This window comes from Cannabis sativa, chromosome 4, assembly GCF_029168945.1.
Source record: "Cannabis sativa cultivar Pink pepper isolate KNU-18-1 chromosome 4, ASM2916894v1, whole genome shotgun sequence".
Lineage (NCBI taxonomy): Eukaryota > Viridiplantae > Streptophyta > Magnoliopsida > Rosales > Cannabaceae > Cannabis > Cannabis sativa.
The window spans coordinates 38,526,771-38,545,399 of NC_083604.1; the positions used below are offsets into that span (position 1 = coordinate 38,526,771).

At 34.1% G+C, this 18,629-nt stretch overlaps 3 protein-coding genes across 4 annotated transcripts; all 3 read left to right on the top strand.

Annotated features, from left to right (window-relative positions):
- Nucleotides 1–4,544: 4,544 nt before the first annotated feature.
- Nucleotides 4,545–8,242, top strand: LOC133037112 (uncharacterized). 2 transcript variants are annotated; one of them, XM_061113936.1, is made up of 8 exons: nucleotides 4,585–4,983; nucleotides 5,267–5,418; nucleotides 5,613–5,668; nucleotides 5,813–6,366; nucleotides 6,455–6,535; nucleotides 6,844–6,906; nucleotides 7,267–7,402; nucleotides 7,900–8,099. In XM_061113936.1, exons 1-7 carry the CDS (start codon nucleotides 4,930–4,932, stop codon nucleotides 7,399–7,401), a joined length of 1,095 nt encoding a protein of 364 aa, XP_060969919.1. In that variant the 5' UTR covers nucleotides 4,585–4,929; the 3' UTR covers nucleotide 7,402; nucleotides 7,900–8,099. The 2 variants fall into 2 exon arrangements, with proteins under 2 accessions (XP_060969920.1, XP_060969919.1); XM_061113937.1 differs by lacking the exon at nucleotides 7,267–7,402 and having other exon boundaries at nucleotides 4,545–4,983; nucleotides 7,900–8,242.
- Nucleotides 8,243–11,528: 3,286 nt separating this feature from the next.
- Nucleotides 11,529–13,196, top strand: LOC133037113 (zinc finger protein 5-like). The gene has a single exon (XM_061113938.1). It carries the CDS (start codon nucleotides 12,200–12,202, stop codon nucleotides 13,115–13,117), a length of 918 nt encoding a protein of 305 aa, XP_060969921.1. The 5' UTR covers nucleotides 11,529–12,199; the 3' UTR covers nucleotides 13,118–13,196.
- A 3,445-nt stretch (nucleotides 13,197–16,641) lies between these two features.
- Nucleotides 16,642–17,774, top strand: LOC115703670 (uncharacterized). The gene is made up of 3 exons (XM_030630910.2): nucleotides 16,642–16,828; nucleotides 16,948–17,261; nucleotides 17,409–17,774. Exons 1-3 carry the CDS (start codon nucleotides 16,642–16,644, stop codon nucleotides 17,772–17,774), a joined length of 867 nt encoding a protein of 288 aa, XP_030486770.2.
- Nucleotides 17,775–18,629: the final 855 nt, after the last annotated feature.

Genomic DNA, 18,629 nt, shown 5'->3' on the forward strand with positions numbered 1-18,629 from the left:
TGCAACATAAATGTTATTTCTGATCTTTATTAATAAGTAAATCTGATTATATTGAAATGGGTTTTATTTAGGGCAAAAAACCCAACAGTATATTCTGTCACTGACATGTTCTCTTCCTGAACCAAGTCAGTATACTCTTTTCTCTTAGTACTACGAATTGCCTTGTTGTGGTACTTGGCATTGAATAGATCCCAAAATTCTTCCCATGTAATTCTATTAATGTCCCAAGTGAGGGACACCATTTCCACCACACGAAGGCACCCTCCTGGACTAAAATGTGGCAGTCATTATTGGTGACTAGGAATGTCAGTCGGGCCGGGCCCGGCCCGGCCCGCCACAAACCCGGCCCGGCCCGACATCACTTTGGCCCGGCCCGGCCCGGCCCGACTCCTTCTTTTGGCCTAGCGGGTCAAGCCCGGCCCGAGATAATCGGGCCGGGTTAGGCCCGACCCGTTTTTTTTTTTTTTTTTTTTTTGAATATTTATTATTTCGTAAGCCTGTCTTAGGATATATTTATGATATTTGAATCTCGTTTTAAATGATCATATTCATAGATGCAATTTTGCTTCAAAGCATTGACTTCAAGTCTTGTATACATTAGCTATACTTATAGGCTTAATATTCTATTGCACATCATGCTATATATATTAGATAGAACAATGCAAAGATAAGTCCAGTGCAGTGCACAGTATGACCAAAATGACTTGATAACATTACAACAAAATGAAAATTGTTAATAAAGAAAATTAAAATAACGAGGAAACAACAAGCATCCGAATAAATTTGTTTTATTAAATTGAAAAAAAAAAAAAAACATTTTTGTACCGGGCCGGGCCGGGCCGGGCTCGACCCGAAATAATTTGTACCGGGCCGGGCCGGGCCGGGCCAGAAGCCCGATAAGAGCCCGAATAATTCGGGCCACAGTCGGCCCGTCGGGCCGGGGGCCCGGCCCGGCCCGCGAAAATGGCCCAGATTGACATTCCTATTGGTGACACCCATAAATTTTAGGATTCTTTTAATTACTATTAGCCACTGCTCGACCTTCGTGACATTAGGACCTCCCAGAAAGGCTAGAGGCATCTATTTGCGGAATTCCTCATACAGTGGCGCCATGCGGTTACCAGCAATAGGTTATTCTACTGGCACCACTAGAACTAAAGCGGGTGGCACTAGTTGAGGAGGGATAGCTAGAGGACCCTATTGTCTCAGCCTCTAAATCTATCATCTTTCTAATTAATTCGGACTTGCATTTCTGCAAACCTTTACTCCCAATCTTGAGGAGCCTGTGGTAGATTTTCATAACAACCTCCTTGAAATCTACCACGACCTCTACCGCGTCCACGGGGATGTGGAGGAGTTTGACCTCCTCGACCACCTTCGGTCTCAACCATATTGCCCTGACTTCTTGTTTTTTATTGGGCGTTTATACAATAAGATTTAGCCTGCAAACCCATAAGTCAGGTTGGTCAGACAACGATCACGTACAATCAATAAATTAAAAACGGGATCCCGTCTTAAAATTTTACAGCATTATTGAAAATGCACTTTTACAAAAGCGTCACAATGCGACTACAAAATGAAGGCTCAAGTCGTCCCGAGACCAAACGCTCCAAAACTAACCATCATGATATGTATAATCATCCCCTAGCTCTGGAATCACTGGTGCTCAGCCTTTGCATTTCTTTTACCTACACATGTAAACAATATATGTGAGGATAGACTTAGTAAGAAAAACACAAAACATATAATATATTACCGACTTGTATCTAGGTGCCCGTACACCTATTTACAAGGCTTTAGATGCATCAAGAACGTTCTTAACAGAAGTACGACCTCTGTACCACATGCACTAAGTACTCGTCCCGTATTAGTGTTGGTAGAGCTGAATCGCACTTTGAGTACCAATGGGTGTTGTACCACATGCACTCTGCACTCGTCTTGTGCTAGTGTTGGTAACACTGTAACATACCCTTTTAACATCATATACTGTACTAATACACTCCATAATGCAATCGTACTAGTTTTAGTAGTATACAAATTTTATAATACAAAATGCATATAACACACATATACATACAATTTATACTAATCTTATCTCGTTTCCAGATTCAAGTGTGTCGGTCAACTTGAATGAAAATTCACGTGCTGGACAGAGGCTCTATGTCACAATCACGCAAAACGGGTAAACAACTTGTTAAAACCTTTTCGGGGTACTAAACTAAAAACTAAAAATTTATTTATCGATAAATAGCGTGATAAAAAACTAAAGATCGAGGAAATGCAAAAAAAAAAAAAGAGACTTGGAAAAACTGCCTAAAAAATGGCAGACCATTTCTGTAAAAACGTTAGAATGTTTTTCTAGGTTCTTGTAAAAAACGGTAGACCGTTCTGATTAGGAATATGATGATTACTCAACCTTGATTAAAAAAGTTAAAAATTATATTTTATAAAATCAATGTGATGGCTATGATTATTTTAAATGATAATAATATATTAATTCAAATATGTTAATTTTTTTTTTCGTGAAACTACAAATTCAAATACTTATAGCAATGCAACAAATAATTTAAAATATTTATGTGAAGACTCAGTCAAACCGAGTAAGAAATGGATTAATAAAGAAAGTGGGTGAGACCCACAAAATTATTTTTAATTTATTTGAACGCCCCTACCCACCTTCTCTCTATCTTTTCTCTTTCTTTCTCTCTCTTCAAAACACCAAAGATAAACCTCTATAACTACCACCTGTGGAGCACCGACGTCCCACCTCTACTCACCGTCTGATCACACGCACCGGAGCTGCACGACCACCGACCGATGGTGATCTTACACCTCAAACTCAAAACAACCTCGAACATTAAACTAAGCTCATGATTACCTATTTACATTACAATAAACATATCCCAAGTAACATAACCAAAATAAAATAGAAACTCAAAATTCGTCATTGTTGAGTCAAGTTTGAGTACTCAAACTTGCTCAAATTCACACATAACCAGCAAGAAGTTCTCAAACTAGCTTCAAGTAACTCAATTACAACACATAAAAAAACCAAAAACAAAACCTAGCTTGGATAGAATCTAATTCAAGAAATTGCATGCTTGAGCTCACTAAAACCTCAAAAAAATTCAAAAAAGAAAAGGTCCTAGGACCTTACCTCAGATCTTAGCTTCCAATTCCAACAATCACAGAAAAATAACCTTTGAATCCCCTGGTTCCTTGGTGCCAAAGTAAAGAAGGAGAGAGAAAACTAGGTTTGTGTTTTACTTTGTATATTCTAAGGTTAACACATATGAGAGGTTAATTATTTGATTTAATTAAAAAGAAATAAAGTTTAAATTATACTAGAAAAATCCCACACATACTTTAAAAACGAAAATCCACCTCTAAGAGAAAATGACCAAATTACCCTTGCTTCTCACTTAAGTAAATTCAAAGTTTAGGGGTAATATGTTCAAACACCACAACCCCCTAAACCCTATATTTCAAATATCAACATGCATACACTTCGCTAAATAAAAGGTTCTAAACTAACCCATGTGACTCTAACCGTCGCATTTCTATCGTTAGATAGCAAAAATCACAAAAATGTAAATTTTCACATATGTCATATTTAAGAAAATTTCCAAAAAAAAATTGAAAAAGTTATTAACCCTAATCTCTACTTTTAAAAATAGGACCTACAATATAAAATATTCACATATAGTCATAAAACATAAATAATTAATGCTAATTGCCTCTCAAATTCATATTCTACATATGTAGTCATTACACTAGACAGAATGGGTTTGCTTTTAAAAGATCTAGAACCATGCGACCAACTGATTTATGATTTCAGTGGGAATGGAGTTGCTTTGTGTGGTAAGATCAAATTACCATTAACTGTCGACTCGACACTGCCTTAAGGCAAAATACTATTATGACAACTTTCATAGTGGTTGGCGCGAGGTCTCCGTACAACGTGATGATCGGAAGGCCAACTCTATATGACCTCCTAGCCAACTTATCCATCTACCATATGTCTGTTAAGTTCTCGATAGCAGCCAACATTGGTTGTCTCCTCAAAAACCAAAAAGCCGTCCGCTGCTACAACACTTTATTGACATTCACAGACAAAATCTCCTCAGCTGCTTTTTTTTTTTTACTTGATAACTTGCTTTTACTTATAACTTTAAACTAAATTTTTATGTGTATTTTGTTTCTCTTTTTACAATCTGGTCAAAGTTATCAATCGATTGAACAAATGGTATGAAAATGATGTTAATGTGTAGTGTTATTTTGAATTTTATGAATGTATCATTAAATCTTAAAATTACATCACTAAGTTTACATATAAATCAAAATTTTATAGCTCCATTATTTATCAATTAAATCAATCACACATTACCAATTACATTTTCAGAAACATACTTAGTCACAAAATTTAGACTTTCATTTTAGAAATTTAGGAATCACAGGTTAAAAATTCACATCAGCAACCAATCACAGGTTTTATTTGTGAGAACTAAGGCAAAAAAAACAGAGAATTGGTTTTTGTGAAAAAAAAAATAAAAAAATTTAAAAAGAAAAAGGAAAACAAAAAACATATGGGAAAAGTCGGCGCTTTGACCTTTCAATAATGATTCACAAAACAATTCCCTCAACTCACCAACGAACGACGTTCGCCTCCCTCCGACTCCCACTCCTACTCCCACACATTCTCCCTTTACAACCCAACCTACGAAATCGGACTATTTTCCCGAGAAAGTTTCTCTAATAAAGAACATCTCTCCTTCCATTTAGCCTCCTTTGGCTGGCGATGATTTTAGGGTTTTGCTTTCTAGACAGCTATGCTTTTTCTTCTCCTTGATTTCAATCCTAATTGTGGTCTGATTGAGTTGCTGCTTAGTTAGGGTTTTGGATTTTGGATTTTGGATACTGATTCAATTCATGGCTGAAGCTCCGAGGGGTCGGGTTACTATTACTCTGGGGAGAAGTGGTCAAGTACGTAATTTCGTACCCTTTTCTTTAAGTATGGTTTCCACAGTGTTTTACTTGGCGAAGTTTCGATCGGATGAAGGGCTTTTTTTTTAGAATGCAATTTCATAGTCTGTTTGGGTGCCGAGAAGAAACGGAGAGGACATCACATTGCTAGAAGTTTCAATGCTTTCAATTATTTATCTAGATATTGCTGTAGCGACGCATAGGAATTGGGGTTTTCGTTGTTTTTGAGTATTGTGGAGGCTGCAGTGCTTTTTGTTCGGTTATAATTTGTCGATTTTGACAGGTAGTAAAGAGGGAAGCGTCTGGCGAAGATATTCCTTTCGGCGTTTCTATGCCTGCAGCAGGAACAAAGCGGTCTGTAAGAGATAGGTTAGGAAGTAGCATTGGAGATGGTTACTTTGGAAATGGAAACTTATACAATGGTAGCATTAAACGGTGCGTATCTTTACTTCATTGTTCTAGCTACTGTAGTCTCTAATGTGGTTGCTTGCGATTTTGTGATGGTGAATTGTGTACGTATAGACACATTCATTCATACTCTACATTCTGCTAGTGTTGGTGATGTTTTAAGCTTTTGCTTCTTATAGTCTTGCCTCTCATGGACATGACACTCTTTCGTATTATTGCAGCCAACGAAGGGATATTGGTACATCGAGTTTTAGAGCTAATGGTTTTGGTTTGAATGGTAATTGGCTTAAACATTTCCATAACATTGCAATTTTCTATTTGAGCTAATGTTATGACCACCCAAGACAAGTAATGTCACTGTAGTACTGTATGTCTGAGTTATCTTGTATTTTCTAACCTTTTTTTGCTATTGAATACCAAGATGCGCACATTGGTAAGGATGACCTTCGATTAAAACTGATGCGGAAAAATGCATCTAGACGAGCACACAGTAACGATGACCAGAAGGTTGTAGACCTGCGTGACAAGCTGACAAAGGCAGTTAGGCCTCCAATGTCTTCCCTTGATTCACGACAGCACATACCTCAACCAAAAGAGAATACTGTCTTTGGTCGAATTCCTTCTACAAGAAGTGCTGATGATTTGCATAAGATGGAATCTCCTAGAAATTCATATTCTTCTTGGGCAGTGGATCAAGTAAGACGAAGATCACCGGATAGGATTCTGGGTACATCTAGGGGTCTCTCTCCTCAAAGAAATGTGGAAGAAATTCGGAGGAGGCCATTAAGCAGGGCATTGGACGATGGCAGATCAATTGCATATACGAGTAAAAGTGTTATTGATACCACCAGGCCTATGGGTACTGTAACTTTCACAACAAACTCTGCATTGCCTCCTGGATCTGTAAAACATGTAGCCCCACATTTGAGCCAACTTCCCCCTTCGAGTGGCATGGTATCAAAAAGTTCATATATGGTAGGAGACTCGTTATCTGATTCTGTCAGCATTCTTAAGCTTTTAATTATCTATACATTTTCACAGTTTTCATTTGTTGTTCAAATAGGTTGAAGAACAACAAACTGTTGATGGCTTGCTTCATGTATTAGGACTTGGAAAGTATGCTATCCTTTTTAAGGCCGAGGAAGTACGTTATTTGCGGTTGCTATTTCTTGTTACTGTTGTATGTCGTTATAATGTTATTTAAGTATTGCCTGTTCTGATGATCTAGATTTTGCAATTAGTAGATGCCAGCCCTAAGTTATGCCTTAGGTTACATAAAATGTGCAAGCTTGAAAATTAACATAGGGCACATTAATATAGCTGTCAATGTTTAGTAGGCCATGTTTGTTGATCTCTCTCTCTCTCTCCTGGGTATAACGTCCTTTGTGGCCGCTGTCTTTTTTTTTTTTCCTTCACTTCATCTTATATCAACATTGCTGACCTATTGTTCAGGTTGATATGACTGCGTTGAAGCATATGTCAGAAAACGACTTGAAAGAGCTGGGAATACCCATGGTTAGTCTCCTTTCCTTTTTGATAAATCTTGTTTGATATCTTTGAATGACATTCATCTTATGCGATTTGATGCTTATATTTTGTCAGTGATGATGTTTAAGCGTGCTAAATGTTTATATTGGTCATCAGATAGTTCACAAAATATTTTCTCATAATCTAACACTAACTTATTGCGCGGATCTATCTTTATAAGGCCCTTTTCCTTGTAGCTTTTCAAAACCTAGCTTCTCAAAAAAGATATTAAAAAATATATAAAGAGGAGGTCTTTTATTTTCTATCCAAACTCTCCTAAAAGTGCTTTCTTAATTTTAAAAGCTTAAAGCAGCTTTAATTAAAAAGCTTACCCAAACGGGCTTACAGGTAACTATTGCTGTAATCAGGCTTATTGCTTTCCGTTCTATCCTTCTTTTGTGGAATGATAAATTAACTTTGAAAGTATCACCTGGCCTCAAGTACACGCTTGTTGTTTTTCTGAATCTGCTTTCTTCCTTTTGAGGTCAGTTGGTTCTTGCAAAATTGCATGTTTATTCCTTTGTTATTGGCTACAAGTAAGGCACAGGATATGACAACCAAATTTTGGTCCATGCCTTTCTGGATATCAGTAGCTCATTATTTGTGAAAACTAAATGGCAGGGATTGTGTTCTCCATGGAGGTTTGTTTGGTAAATCATGTAGCCTCAAAGTATAGGCAGCAGAAATCTGTAACCACTGATATAGGATTATATGAACTGTGACTTCTTTGTTGTCGTTAACAACTATTACTTGACCGTGAACATAGTTGTGCAACCTTAAGTTATATGCATGGGTAAACCTGCTTATGAGAACTTTTGTCTTCATTTTTAAATTTAAAAAGTTGCTCTGATTTCTACAAAGCCTCTTTTTTTGTCCGTGTCTCACTGTATATAATCCCATTTACCCTCGTCCCTATATAATGCTTTTGTTTAAATCTGAACCCAATGCAATGTTCATACTTACTAAATTGTTTATTTGCAGGGTCCTAGGAAAAAGATTATTCTTTCTCTAATGCCTCGCACCAAACGGCAGCCGTGATGTTATTCTTTAGAAGGGATATAATTGAATTCTCTGGGCATTGTTCTGTACTAGGATCTCAAACTTCCAAATCTTCTTCAGGAGGTGAATGCTGTGTATTAAACTCCCATTTTGGATCATGAAATGGCCTTTCTCTCTCTTAATTACATTTTTGCACGCAGTAGTATATTTTTTTTTCCTGATAATTGCTAGTAGGAAATGCGAAGAAAATTTTGAAATCTAGATTTATACCTTGTTTTAAACTGAATATTGTTGAATGGCAGATATTCTTAACTTGATTCCAAAATTAAAATTTTATTACAATCGTGTGGAAAAAGGAAAAGTCTTGGATTCTAGAAATAAGTCTTGTGTACAAAGTTTGTACTACAAACAAGTAATACATGTTAAATTTCTTAGCAAAGCAAAGTTTTCCATAATGTCGTAACCTTATTAGCTTTTCAGAAAAATAGAAATAGCCTTGTCGTTACTGTTAGTTAAGTTAATCTTTAGTGAAACTTTCTTTTATGAGACTTAGAAATCTTGCCGTCGAGATGTTTGTATTCTTTTATTTTTTTGTGTGTTTGTGGAGGTTGGTAATGAATTCTGTAAAGATAATAGATCTGAAACAGGATTTTTTTTTTTTTTTGCTAAAGATAGTACTTGAAAGCAAAATGTATATTAAACATACAGAAAAAAAAGGCTTGAGTGGTTAATTCCATTTTCGTACGGAGTAATTATAATAAGGCTTTACAAAATTAATGAATAAATAGTGGTGTGGCTTCATGAACTGGTTCTTTCTCGGAAATTTGTTCCTGATCTGAGTAGTCCTACTTTCGGTCAACCTTGTACTGCTTTGTTTTATATAAGTCGTGTGATTGAAAAACATTAGTTTAAGTGCTTGAGCTCCATCTTCCCATATTTAATTGCTTAGTCTTCTCGTGCCTATATTATATCCACTTTATAATGCTAGGAAAGAAAAACATGATTGAAAGGGATGTGGTATTCTATTGTACCTGCCAAAATGAGGTTCGACGTGCTTTCCAGTTTTCTTTTTAATCATTCTGATGTGATCCAATATTATTTAGAGAAATACTAAAAGGGGCTTAGGATGTTGTGTCATTCAATATTAAGTTATATATAATTTAATATAATAATTTAATTTAATATGTGAAGTGTGGATTTTTACAGTTGTGCGGATTGAATTTAATTAAAAAATTTAAAATTTTTATTTGTATTGATTGACATGTAAAAATAGCCACTTTAGTTCAATTTACAAATATTTATGTATATTTTTTAAAAAATTATATATACAATTGATGTAAAAAAAATAATGTTTGAAATATTTAAAATACACGATATAAATATATTTTAAAATTTAATAATTATTAAATGTTTATTCTATTATTATTTATAAGAAAAATATAATTTTAAAAAAATTGAACAATTTTTTACACATATTTTTTTTTTCTTAAATTTGTTATTTATGTTATATTTATTTTAATTTGTTATTAGAGACATAAAAAAATAATCATTATTTTATTTTGTTGATTGTTATGTGAATTTTTTTTTAATAAATATTAAATAATTTAATATTAAAAAATAATTGATTTAATGTTTACTTTTGTGAATTAAATTAGATTGAATTTAAGTTATTATACAGATTGAATTGGATTTAAAATATGAAGAAAATAATTTTAATTAAATTGAATTAGCATCTCATCACTAATTTGACAACTTCACAACAACACTCAATTGTTGAAAAGAAAAAGTAACTAATCATGAATTATAAGCACACGATATTTACTTCATGTCACCCTGTCGAATTTCAATTGCTAGATTTAAATCTCCAAAGAATCATGGGATTTTCCCCAATAAAATTGTCTTGTTCATAGTATCAAGCATTTGAATATGTCGTGTGTCTCCCATTATTTATGTGTGGGTAATTTATATTGTTTATATTACACTTAAAAAGATATGTGATATGATATTTGGGGTTGGCTTGGAAAGTAGTGTAAGGGGTGAGGATAGAGAGGCAAATGAAACTTTAGTTAAAAAAGGTGTTTGAGTTTAACTATAAATTTCCTAACATCTACACCAAACTTAATAGAATTGAATAAATATTATGGTGTGATTTGTAAAATAAAAAAAAATTATTTATGATACCGTTCGAGGACGGATAACAAGTTAAAATTAGACTTTGATACATTGCAAGGTTTGCATGATTTTTTTGTTTTGCCTGTTTCATTGAAAACTATGCTGTGATACAGTACAGTAACAGTCCAGGAACAAATATGCATGCATGTAAGTGGCATGTGGACTAGTTTGTTCTGTCAGCAGCAGATGCGGCATAAATGTTGGTATATATCATGGGAAAAATTCCCATACCTACTTCTTTCCTTTCTTTCATCAAACTAAAAAACACTGTAGGAGTGGCTTTTTCACAAGTAAAATATCTCCTCTGATTTGCTTCTTTCTTTAAGAGTCAAGTTTGGCAATTCTTTTTTGGTATAATAAAGTAATTGAAATTCTCTCAAGAGATTACTGGAGATGGGAGAAGAAAGATGAGATCAAAGATAGTGGACGGGAACATGGTTTTTAAAAATTCTATTATGGGAGAGGAGATGGCCAGATGGGAGGGACCACTAGTACTCTATAGTTTGATCCTCTTTATCAAAAACTAATGGATAAAATGAAAAAGGAAAACAATAAAAAGATTAACTCACGAAATCAATCAATCCAAAACCAACCCACCACTGAGCCACCACATCATATCATTATACATAATCCAATAATGCTTCTCTGCTTATGGCCTCATTTTCTTCCACATGTTATGATATTGAAATGCTTGATGACAGCATGCATACTTGGAATTCTTCTCCCAAAAGCAAGAAAGCAATTTGAATAAAACTGAAAAAGAAGTGGGAATTGATTAGCATGAGAGATCCATTGGTAGAAGAAGTCCACCCATGGGAGATCTAGGTAGAGACGAAGGAATAAAAACACAATCTAATAAGTTTCTAAAATGTCCCCAAAGCAACAAAAAGTGGGGTCCAATCATATAACAACTGTCCAAACCAAAATGCTTTTTAGTTTATTACTATAATAAATATTAGATTATGACTTGATGCACCTGAAAACATATGCTTTTGGGTGATATAATTTATAAGCTATTCCTGCTCTAAAAAGATATGCCCAAGATCTCATTGAAGACCCTTATTAGTATATATGCTTACATCACTACCCACTACCCATTTCCTATATTCCTTTGTTTATCAACAACTACTCTCCTCTCCTTACTATTCTAAAGTGCATTCACAAAAACATGGTCAAACCTATAAATATATATATTTAATTAAAAATAAAATATTTATTTATTGGTTTTGTGGGTTGAGAGATAATTACAAAGAAGCTTCATTAAGTGCTGAATAATCACTTCTCTACAGAGAACTTAGAATTTTATAAACATTATTGGTGTGCTCTACTGTAGTGGATGGGACTAGGCACCAAAACAGCTGTGAATAACTAATTATATTTATAGTAATTATATATATTTAAGTATATATTACATGATAGGCTTTGGTAGAGGACAATACATGAATCCACTAACTTATTGGTTTTCTTGTAAAATAATATTAGATAAGCATTTAAGTACAGTAGAGATTTGTTTCAAAGTTAAAAAAAACCCCTTCCTTCCAGGTGATTACATCCCCATATCTTTCTTTGACTTTTGTTATTATATAGTTACTATTATATAACTTTCATATTATCTCTCTTTAATATATAATAATATATATACACATGAAATATTATGCCAAAGCGGTGTCATACTTGTATTTTTATATGTTTTAAAGTGCTTATAGACCTTAAAATTCCCCGTTTATTATAACACACTGAATCCTCTTTGATTGGAAAAGTTTGAAGTGTATCTACTGCAACATTGAAAAATAAAGTGTATGTTTATTTTTAATTTCTTCTTTTTTATATAAAGCAATATTAATTTCACGAGACGGCTTCTCTGATCTGACTTTTCTTTTTTCTTTTCTTTTTTTTTCTAATTGACCATTGAGTACGCTTATGCCGTTTTTTATATTATAAAAACTATTCTTGTTAGATGCAATGCATGGTTGTAAACCAAATATGTAGTCTAGTATAAAAGCAAGAGAAGCAAATAACTCATAGGTACATTTACATATATCTTCCTCTCTATTAATATAACTCCCCTTCCTAAATAGCTAGATAGCTAGCCACTACTACAGTTCCAGACATGGCAAAGGGTCCCTCAACTCACATTCATCCTTCATCATGTGATGGAATATCAGAACATGATCATCATGGCTACTCAGCTGGATCTTCAATTGAGAAGAAACTCAAATTGTTTGGGTTTGAGCTGAATCCGTACAAGAATGATGGAGACAGTGTAATTATAAAAGGCTCATCAGCAGCAGAAGTAGATGAAAGTGTAAATTCCTCAAACTCAGCCTCATATGGAACAGATAACAACAACAACAACAACAACAGCAAGATTTCATCGAAAGAATTGAAAAGCACGAATACAAATGATCACCAGCAGGCAGAGGATAATAAAAAGTTCGAGTGTCAATATTGCCTAAAAGAATTCGCTAATTCTCAGGCATTAGGAGGCCATCAAAATGCTCATAAAAAGGAGAGAATGAAGAAGAAAAGGTTGCAACTTCAAGCCAGGAAGGCCAGCATCAACTACTATCTTCAACCTTTCCAAAACAACCCAGCTGCCTTTTCATATCATCATCATCATAATACTACTCCATTGTTTTTTGATTCAAACTCATATGCTTCAGAGTTCACACTCTATGATGAATCTCAGCAAATTAGTTTCAACCCTTTCGACTCGGACAATTCTCACTTCCACCAAGCAGCAACAGCGTCTCATCAGTTGTCTAAATGGTATTCTTTACCACCTTGCAGTAATGTCCATTTCCAACAAGATAACACTACATCTTCTTCGTCTTCTTCATCATCATCATTTAATAAGTTCACTTTAACCACACATGCTCATGCTGCTGCACCACCAGAAATGACTACTACTTCTGTAATCTTCAAACCTTCCCCTTTGTCTAATACTGCTCCAATAAAACAGGGCTGTAAATCCTTAGATCTTCACTTAGGTATTGGATTTGATTCCAATATACAAAGCTCTACTTAAAATTGAGCTATATATGAAAATATATATACACGTGTGATCCAGTAAGAATATTTATATATATAGCAAATTATTATGCCTCTTCTCTTGAATATATTACATATATATTATATATATATTATAAATACATATGCAAAAAGAGATGCGAAGTTTAATGTAGTAGAGATGAAATATTTTGGAAGATTATTGGGTAAGGGGGTCGATCAATCTTTGAGGCGTAATTAGAGCCAAAGATTGATTGGTGGTGAGGCTGCTGAAAGCTACGTGCCTTGAATTTGATCATTTGGATTGGGCTGTTTACAAATTTCTTATTTAATTGTACTATTGTGTACTCGCAAAATTAATGACATAATATACTATAATTTGACAATATTACACGTTCAACCAAATCTCTTTTAATTTTGGTACAAATATTAATTAATTATCAATCCAATCCCCAGTATTATTGATTGTGTATCTTTTATATTAAGTATCAATAACTTGCTTAAAAACAGGCTCTACACCAACAGAAAGTTATTTTACTTTCTTATATAATAGTAAAAAAAATAATGTGTTTACTCTTAATTAGTAGCAATTTTGAAGGGTGCACCTAATCTTGACTCTATAATATATATAAGTTTATGCAGAAAGAGCATAATAATTAATGTTCTTGCATAAATAAACTTATTTATTTATTTGTTTAAATAAAATTGCATAAATAAACTTATTAATTTGTCATGATCTATAGGCATTAGAAGAATATAATGCACCCTTATAAAAGGGTTCCTTGTTTGGTAATTTAGATGAATTTTTAGTCCAATTTTTTTCGTCGTTGTGTACACTACAGTTATTCAAAATATTTTGTAAAATTTTGAGAAAACTCAGAAAAATTTAATACGCTAAAAACATGGTTTAAATATTTCGTTGCACGCGTGACTCTTTTATTTTATATGCACGTGAAATAGACTCTTTGAATACTATTTCTTATATTGTAAATTGTTCTAAATTTTTCAAATTTTACAGAACATTTTAACTACAACGTACACAACTATAAAATTAATTAGACTAAAAAATTTTCCCGCCAAAATAAATAAAGAGTACATCCATGTACATCTTTGTGATTATAGAATAACTCCATATAATAAACTGTGACTCTATCTTTTATTTTGATTTTTAATTATATATTTTATTATTTCTAAAAGCTTGTGATCTAATTAAAGAAACATTCATAGTGCATAATTAATAAGAAAAGCTAATCCACATTCGAAGAATACCTTATAGTTTATAGATAATATATATAAAATTGAATAAGAAACGTGGATGGTTATTAAATTGTAAAGGTTGCTCTAATTGAAAATTTAGATTAAACTATTAGTTGCTTGGCATAGTGGCTTTACTTTATTATTTAATAATGCTGGGTTGCTATCCTTTTTATATTTTTATTTGTTTATATATGTTTATTTTTTTTTTCTTCGCAAGTTATTTGTATATGTTTGTTGGGATATATATTTATGTATATTTTGTAAGGATTTGTTGGGGTATATTAAATATAGATCAAGGACAAATTATATATATGATAAATAATTAGGGATTAGGACATATTTATTAGTTATTTTTTTTGATAGATCGTATTTAATAGTTATGACTATATATAGTGGGCTACCTAATTACATAATTGTTCATAATTAGATATATACAATAAATCTAATAAAAAATTATTTATACATATTTATTTTATCTTATATTTAACTAAATAATATAATCGCGCGACTCAATAAAAAAATATGAGCAGTGTGCCCTTAAAAAGTTCTGTGGCAGTTAGTATTTATTTTTTCTTTTTAACTGTTTCAACCACCAAATTACTCTACCTTCTCTTATCTGTTTATACCATAACTTCCTTTTTTTCAAATATTAATCGTTCCCTCCATCATGCCATATCCTTTTCGTATCCATTTTCTGCACATTCTCAATTTGCAACCTTCACACTGATGCTATTCTTCGTCCATGGATCATTTGTTTAATGATTTGAACCAAACCTTAATCTTAACTGACTCGGAAAGAGAGGTGCAAACTCTTCCCTACAGTCTCTCACCATGGAGGTCCTCAACAATCGAACTATGTACTCTATGCCAGAGTAATTTCATCTCGAGACATAAATCGGAAAACCTTTCGTATTAAAATGAATGCCTTTTGGAAAGGGCAATTCCTTGTCACCATTGCTGATCACCATTCGAGACTTTTTTTTAATCACCTTCGGCTCTCTTGGTGATCTAAAAATGTCTTGTTAATGGAGCTTTGCCATTTCCAAAATAATTTCATTGTTCTAACCACACCTACTGCCCTATATATTGCTACACCAGAGGCCATGTTTTTGACTCCATTTTGGATACAATTACATCGATTGCCATTTCTAAGTAAATAGAAGGCCATGGCTGAATGGGCTGGCAATTTGGTTGGTACCTATGTTGATGTCTGAAGACTCTAAATGAAGGTTGGGGGCCCTTTCTACATTTTCGTGCTACTCTTAATATCTCCAAGCCTTTGCTCAGGGGAAACATGGTCAAATTAAAGGACTCTCGAGATGAATTTTGGTTGGAATTTCGCTATGAGAGATTACCTGAATTCCTCTTTGAATGTGGAATCATTGGACATCCCTTTGAATCTTGTCATAAGTTCTTGGAACAAATTTACAATGGCATATATGGCCCTTCTATGATCGGTTCTCCATTGCCTGAATCTGGCTATGAGCGATACATAACTGATTTCTTTAAAGGTGGAGTATGGCCATTAATGACCAGACTTGCAAAGAAATCATTCACTACTGCTATACCTAATCCCTCCACAAGACTATTTCCCTTACCAACAAATTTGACTGAGGGAGAAAACTCTACAGTTGCAATGTCACAAAATTACCATCATTCTACTTATACTAACATCCCAGCTCCAATTCCACCAACAAATCCAACCCCATTTGTTATTACTATCACGATGAGGCAAAGTTATTATCCCATTTCCCTCCTATCTACCTACTTCACCAATGATAGCCACTTACCCACTTACTACTTCTTCTAATAAAGCATTCCACAATTTTCCACCCCTGGCTACACCACTACCATCGACCCCCTTCATATACCAATGTTATCACCACTCAACCTTCATTTGAAGCAATTGTCCCTTAGAATGTTTCTAAAGGAAAAGCTGTCATTGCGTTTGATGTTGACACAGAGAACATTAATCCTAATAAACAGTTCATACGCCAAATTAACTCTGAATCACTTAGGAATGTCCTAAAACGATGTCGATCTAATGCCATTCATGGTCAATCGGGCACTTTAACACCTACTGATCATACATCGGCCCAAAGATGTTTCCAACAACTTCTTAGATTCAGGAGAGCAGTAGTTTAAATTTCCAGCGGTTGTTACTATGCAACACCGCGCCCAACCATGAATTTTGTAAGTTGGAATGCGCGGGGCTTGGGGAACCCGAGTGCATTCAGGCATTTACACTTGCTTGTAAAAGAGCAAGCACCCTGTGTTCTTTTTATTATGGAAAATAAACTAAAGTATGGTAGTATAGATAAGTTTCGCAATAAATTGCACTTCACTCATGGTTTGGAGGTACCAAGACAAGGGCAAGGTGGTGGTCTTATGCTCTTGTGGAAGTCCCATGTCAACCTTTCACTAAACAATTTTTCTTCCAACCACATTGACTGTTTTGTGGAAAGTCAGGATGGTCCGTCTTTTCATTTTAGTGGGTTCTGGGAACATCCTTGTGTCACTCTTATAGCTTATACCTGGACGCTTTTAAGAAATGTTTTGACATAGCTCCACTGTCTCCTTGACTTGTATTAGGAGATTTCAATGTCATTTCAACTGAAGATAAAATTGGGGGTCCTAGGCGAATTATAGCACAAATTGATGCCTTCTGTCCAGTTGTGGATGGCTGCCATCTTTGCCAAATACCATATGAAGGAGAAAGGATAACATGGACTAACAAAAGTCAGGGGAATGACAATGTTAAGGAACGACTTGACTATGGTTTTGTAGATGTTCACTGGGAATCAACCTTTCATGCTCCATCATTGAAGCATTTAGACTTTGATAAAGCTGATCATCGAGCTATCAAAGCAACTATTACTGCACTAGTTGATCAGATTGAAACACCAGTGTACAAATCTCGTTTTTGCTTTGAGAAAATATGGCTCTAGGAAAAAAATTGTGCTGATATTATTCTTGCAAATTGGAACCATAACATCACAAACACACTTTCTCAAGTGACTACCAACATCTATAATTGTGTGGCTGATCTGCAGAAATGGCATCATGCTACTTTTGGAAAACTGAAGAAAGAAATAAAAGATTCTCATGAACATGTTGCTGCTCTCCAAAATTCTCCTAGAACTGATCCTGATCATTTTGCAGCACTTCAAAATTTTGAATTAATTTTGGATGAGTTGTTAGGTAAAGAGAAGGATTATTGGCATCAAAGATTTAGAATTACATGGATGCTGTCAAGTGATTCTAATACACAATTCTTTCATCAACTTGCCAATGCAAGGTCTGCCACTAATCGTATTAAAAAGCTCAAAGATTCAAATGACAACACTCAAACCAGTACACATGGCCTGGTTGATATTATTTCTAGCCATTTCAAACCCTTTTTAGCAGTCAAGGTGTAGATGACCAAGCTGTTAATACAATCTTGGCAACAATACCAACTACAATTGATGAGAATTCTAAGCATATCATTTAAGCTCCATACATGACTTTAGATGTTCTAAATGCTGCGAATTCTATGAGTAATGATAAAAGCTCTGGTTATGATGGCATGTATGCGATGTTCTTCACCAATTATTGACACATTGTTGGTTCTCTTGTCACTGCATCAATGCTTGAAGTTCTCAATAATGGGGTAGATCATGCAATACTAAACAAGACCCTAATAACTCTCATCCCCAAGGTTAAGAAGCCTAACTTCATCACTCAATTTTGTCCCATCAGTTTGTGTACTGTTCTTTATAAGTTAGTCTCCAAATCGATTGTCCAAAGGCTCCAACCATTTTTGCCATTGGTTATATTCGAATATCAGAGTGCCTTTTTGTCACAAAGATTGATCACATACAATGTTCTTGTGGCATTCAAGTTGTTACATTCTCTCAAGAATAGAAAACGTGGTTCAAAAGGTTATGCAGCAATCAAATTAGATATGAGTAACAGTTGGGTTTTATGCGCTAAATAAAACTCATTTCAATATAATCAGATCTACTTATTAATATAGATCAGAAATAACATTTAATGTTGCATGGTTCACATGATTTATTTCATGATTATATGTACATAATGTATAAATTCATCTGAAATCCTTTTCACATACATGATCCTGTTTATTGTGCTGTCAACACATTGGAAAGTAAACATGACTATGTGAATAAAGATTCCTAAATTTATCAGACATAGGGTTTTACTAATATGATAATCTACAACAGAGTTTACTTGCATTTGGAGAAATGCTATGTTCTTTCCAGAGCATTGGT

Coding starts and splice junctions, on each gene's coding strand:
- LOC133037112 (XM_061113936.1), top strand. CDS start 4,930: ATGGCTGAAGCTCCGAGGGGTCGGGTTACTATTACTCTGGGGAGAAGT. Junction 4,984..5,266: donor CTCTGGGGAGAAGTGGTCAA/GTACGTAATTTC, acceptor CGATTTTGACAG/GTAGTAAAGAGGGAAGCGTC. Junction 6,907..7,266: donor AAGAGCTGGGAATACCCATG/GTTAGTCTCCTT, acceptor ACGGGCTTACAG/GTAACTATTGCTGTAATCAG.
- LOC133037113 (XM_061113938.1), top strand. CDS start 12,200: ATGGCAAAGGGTCCCTCAACTCACATTCATCCTTCATCATGTGATGGA.
- LOC115703670 (XM_030630910.2), top strand. CDS start 16,642: ATGGAAAATAAACTAAAGTATGGTAGTATAGATAAGTTTCGCAATAAA. Junction 16,829..16,947: donor TTTTGTGGAAAGTCAGGATG/GTCCGTCTTTTC, acceptor GACTTGTATTAG/GAGATTTCAATGTCATTTCA. Junction 17,262..17,408: donor TTGATCAGATTGAAACACCA/GTGTACAAATCT, acceptor GCTGATCTGCAG/AAATGGCATCATGCTACTTT.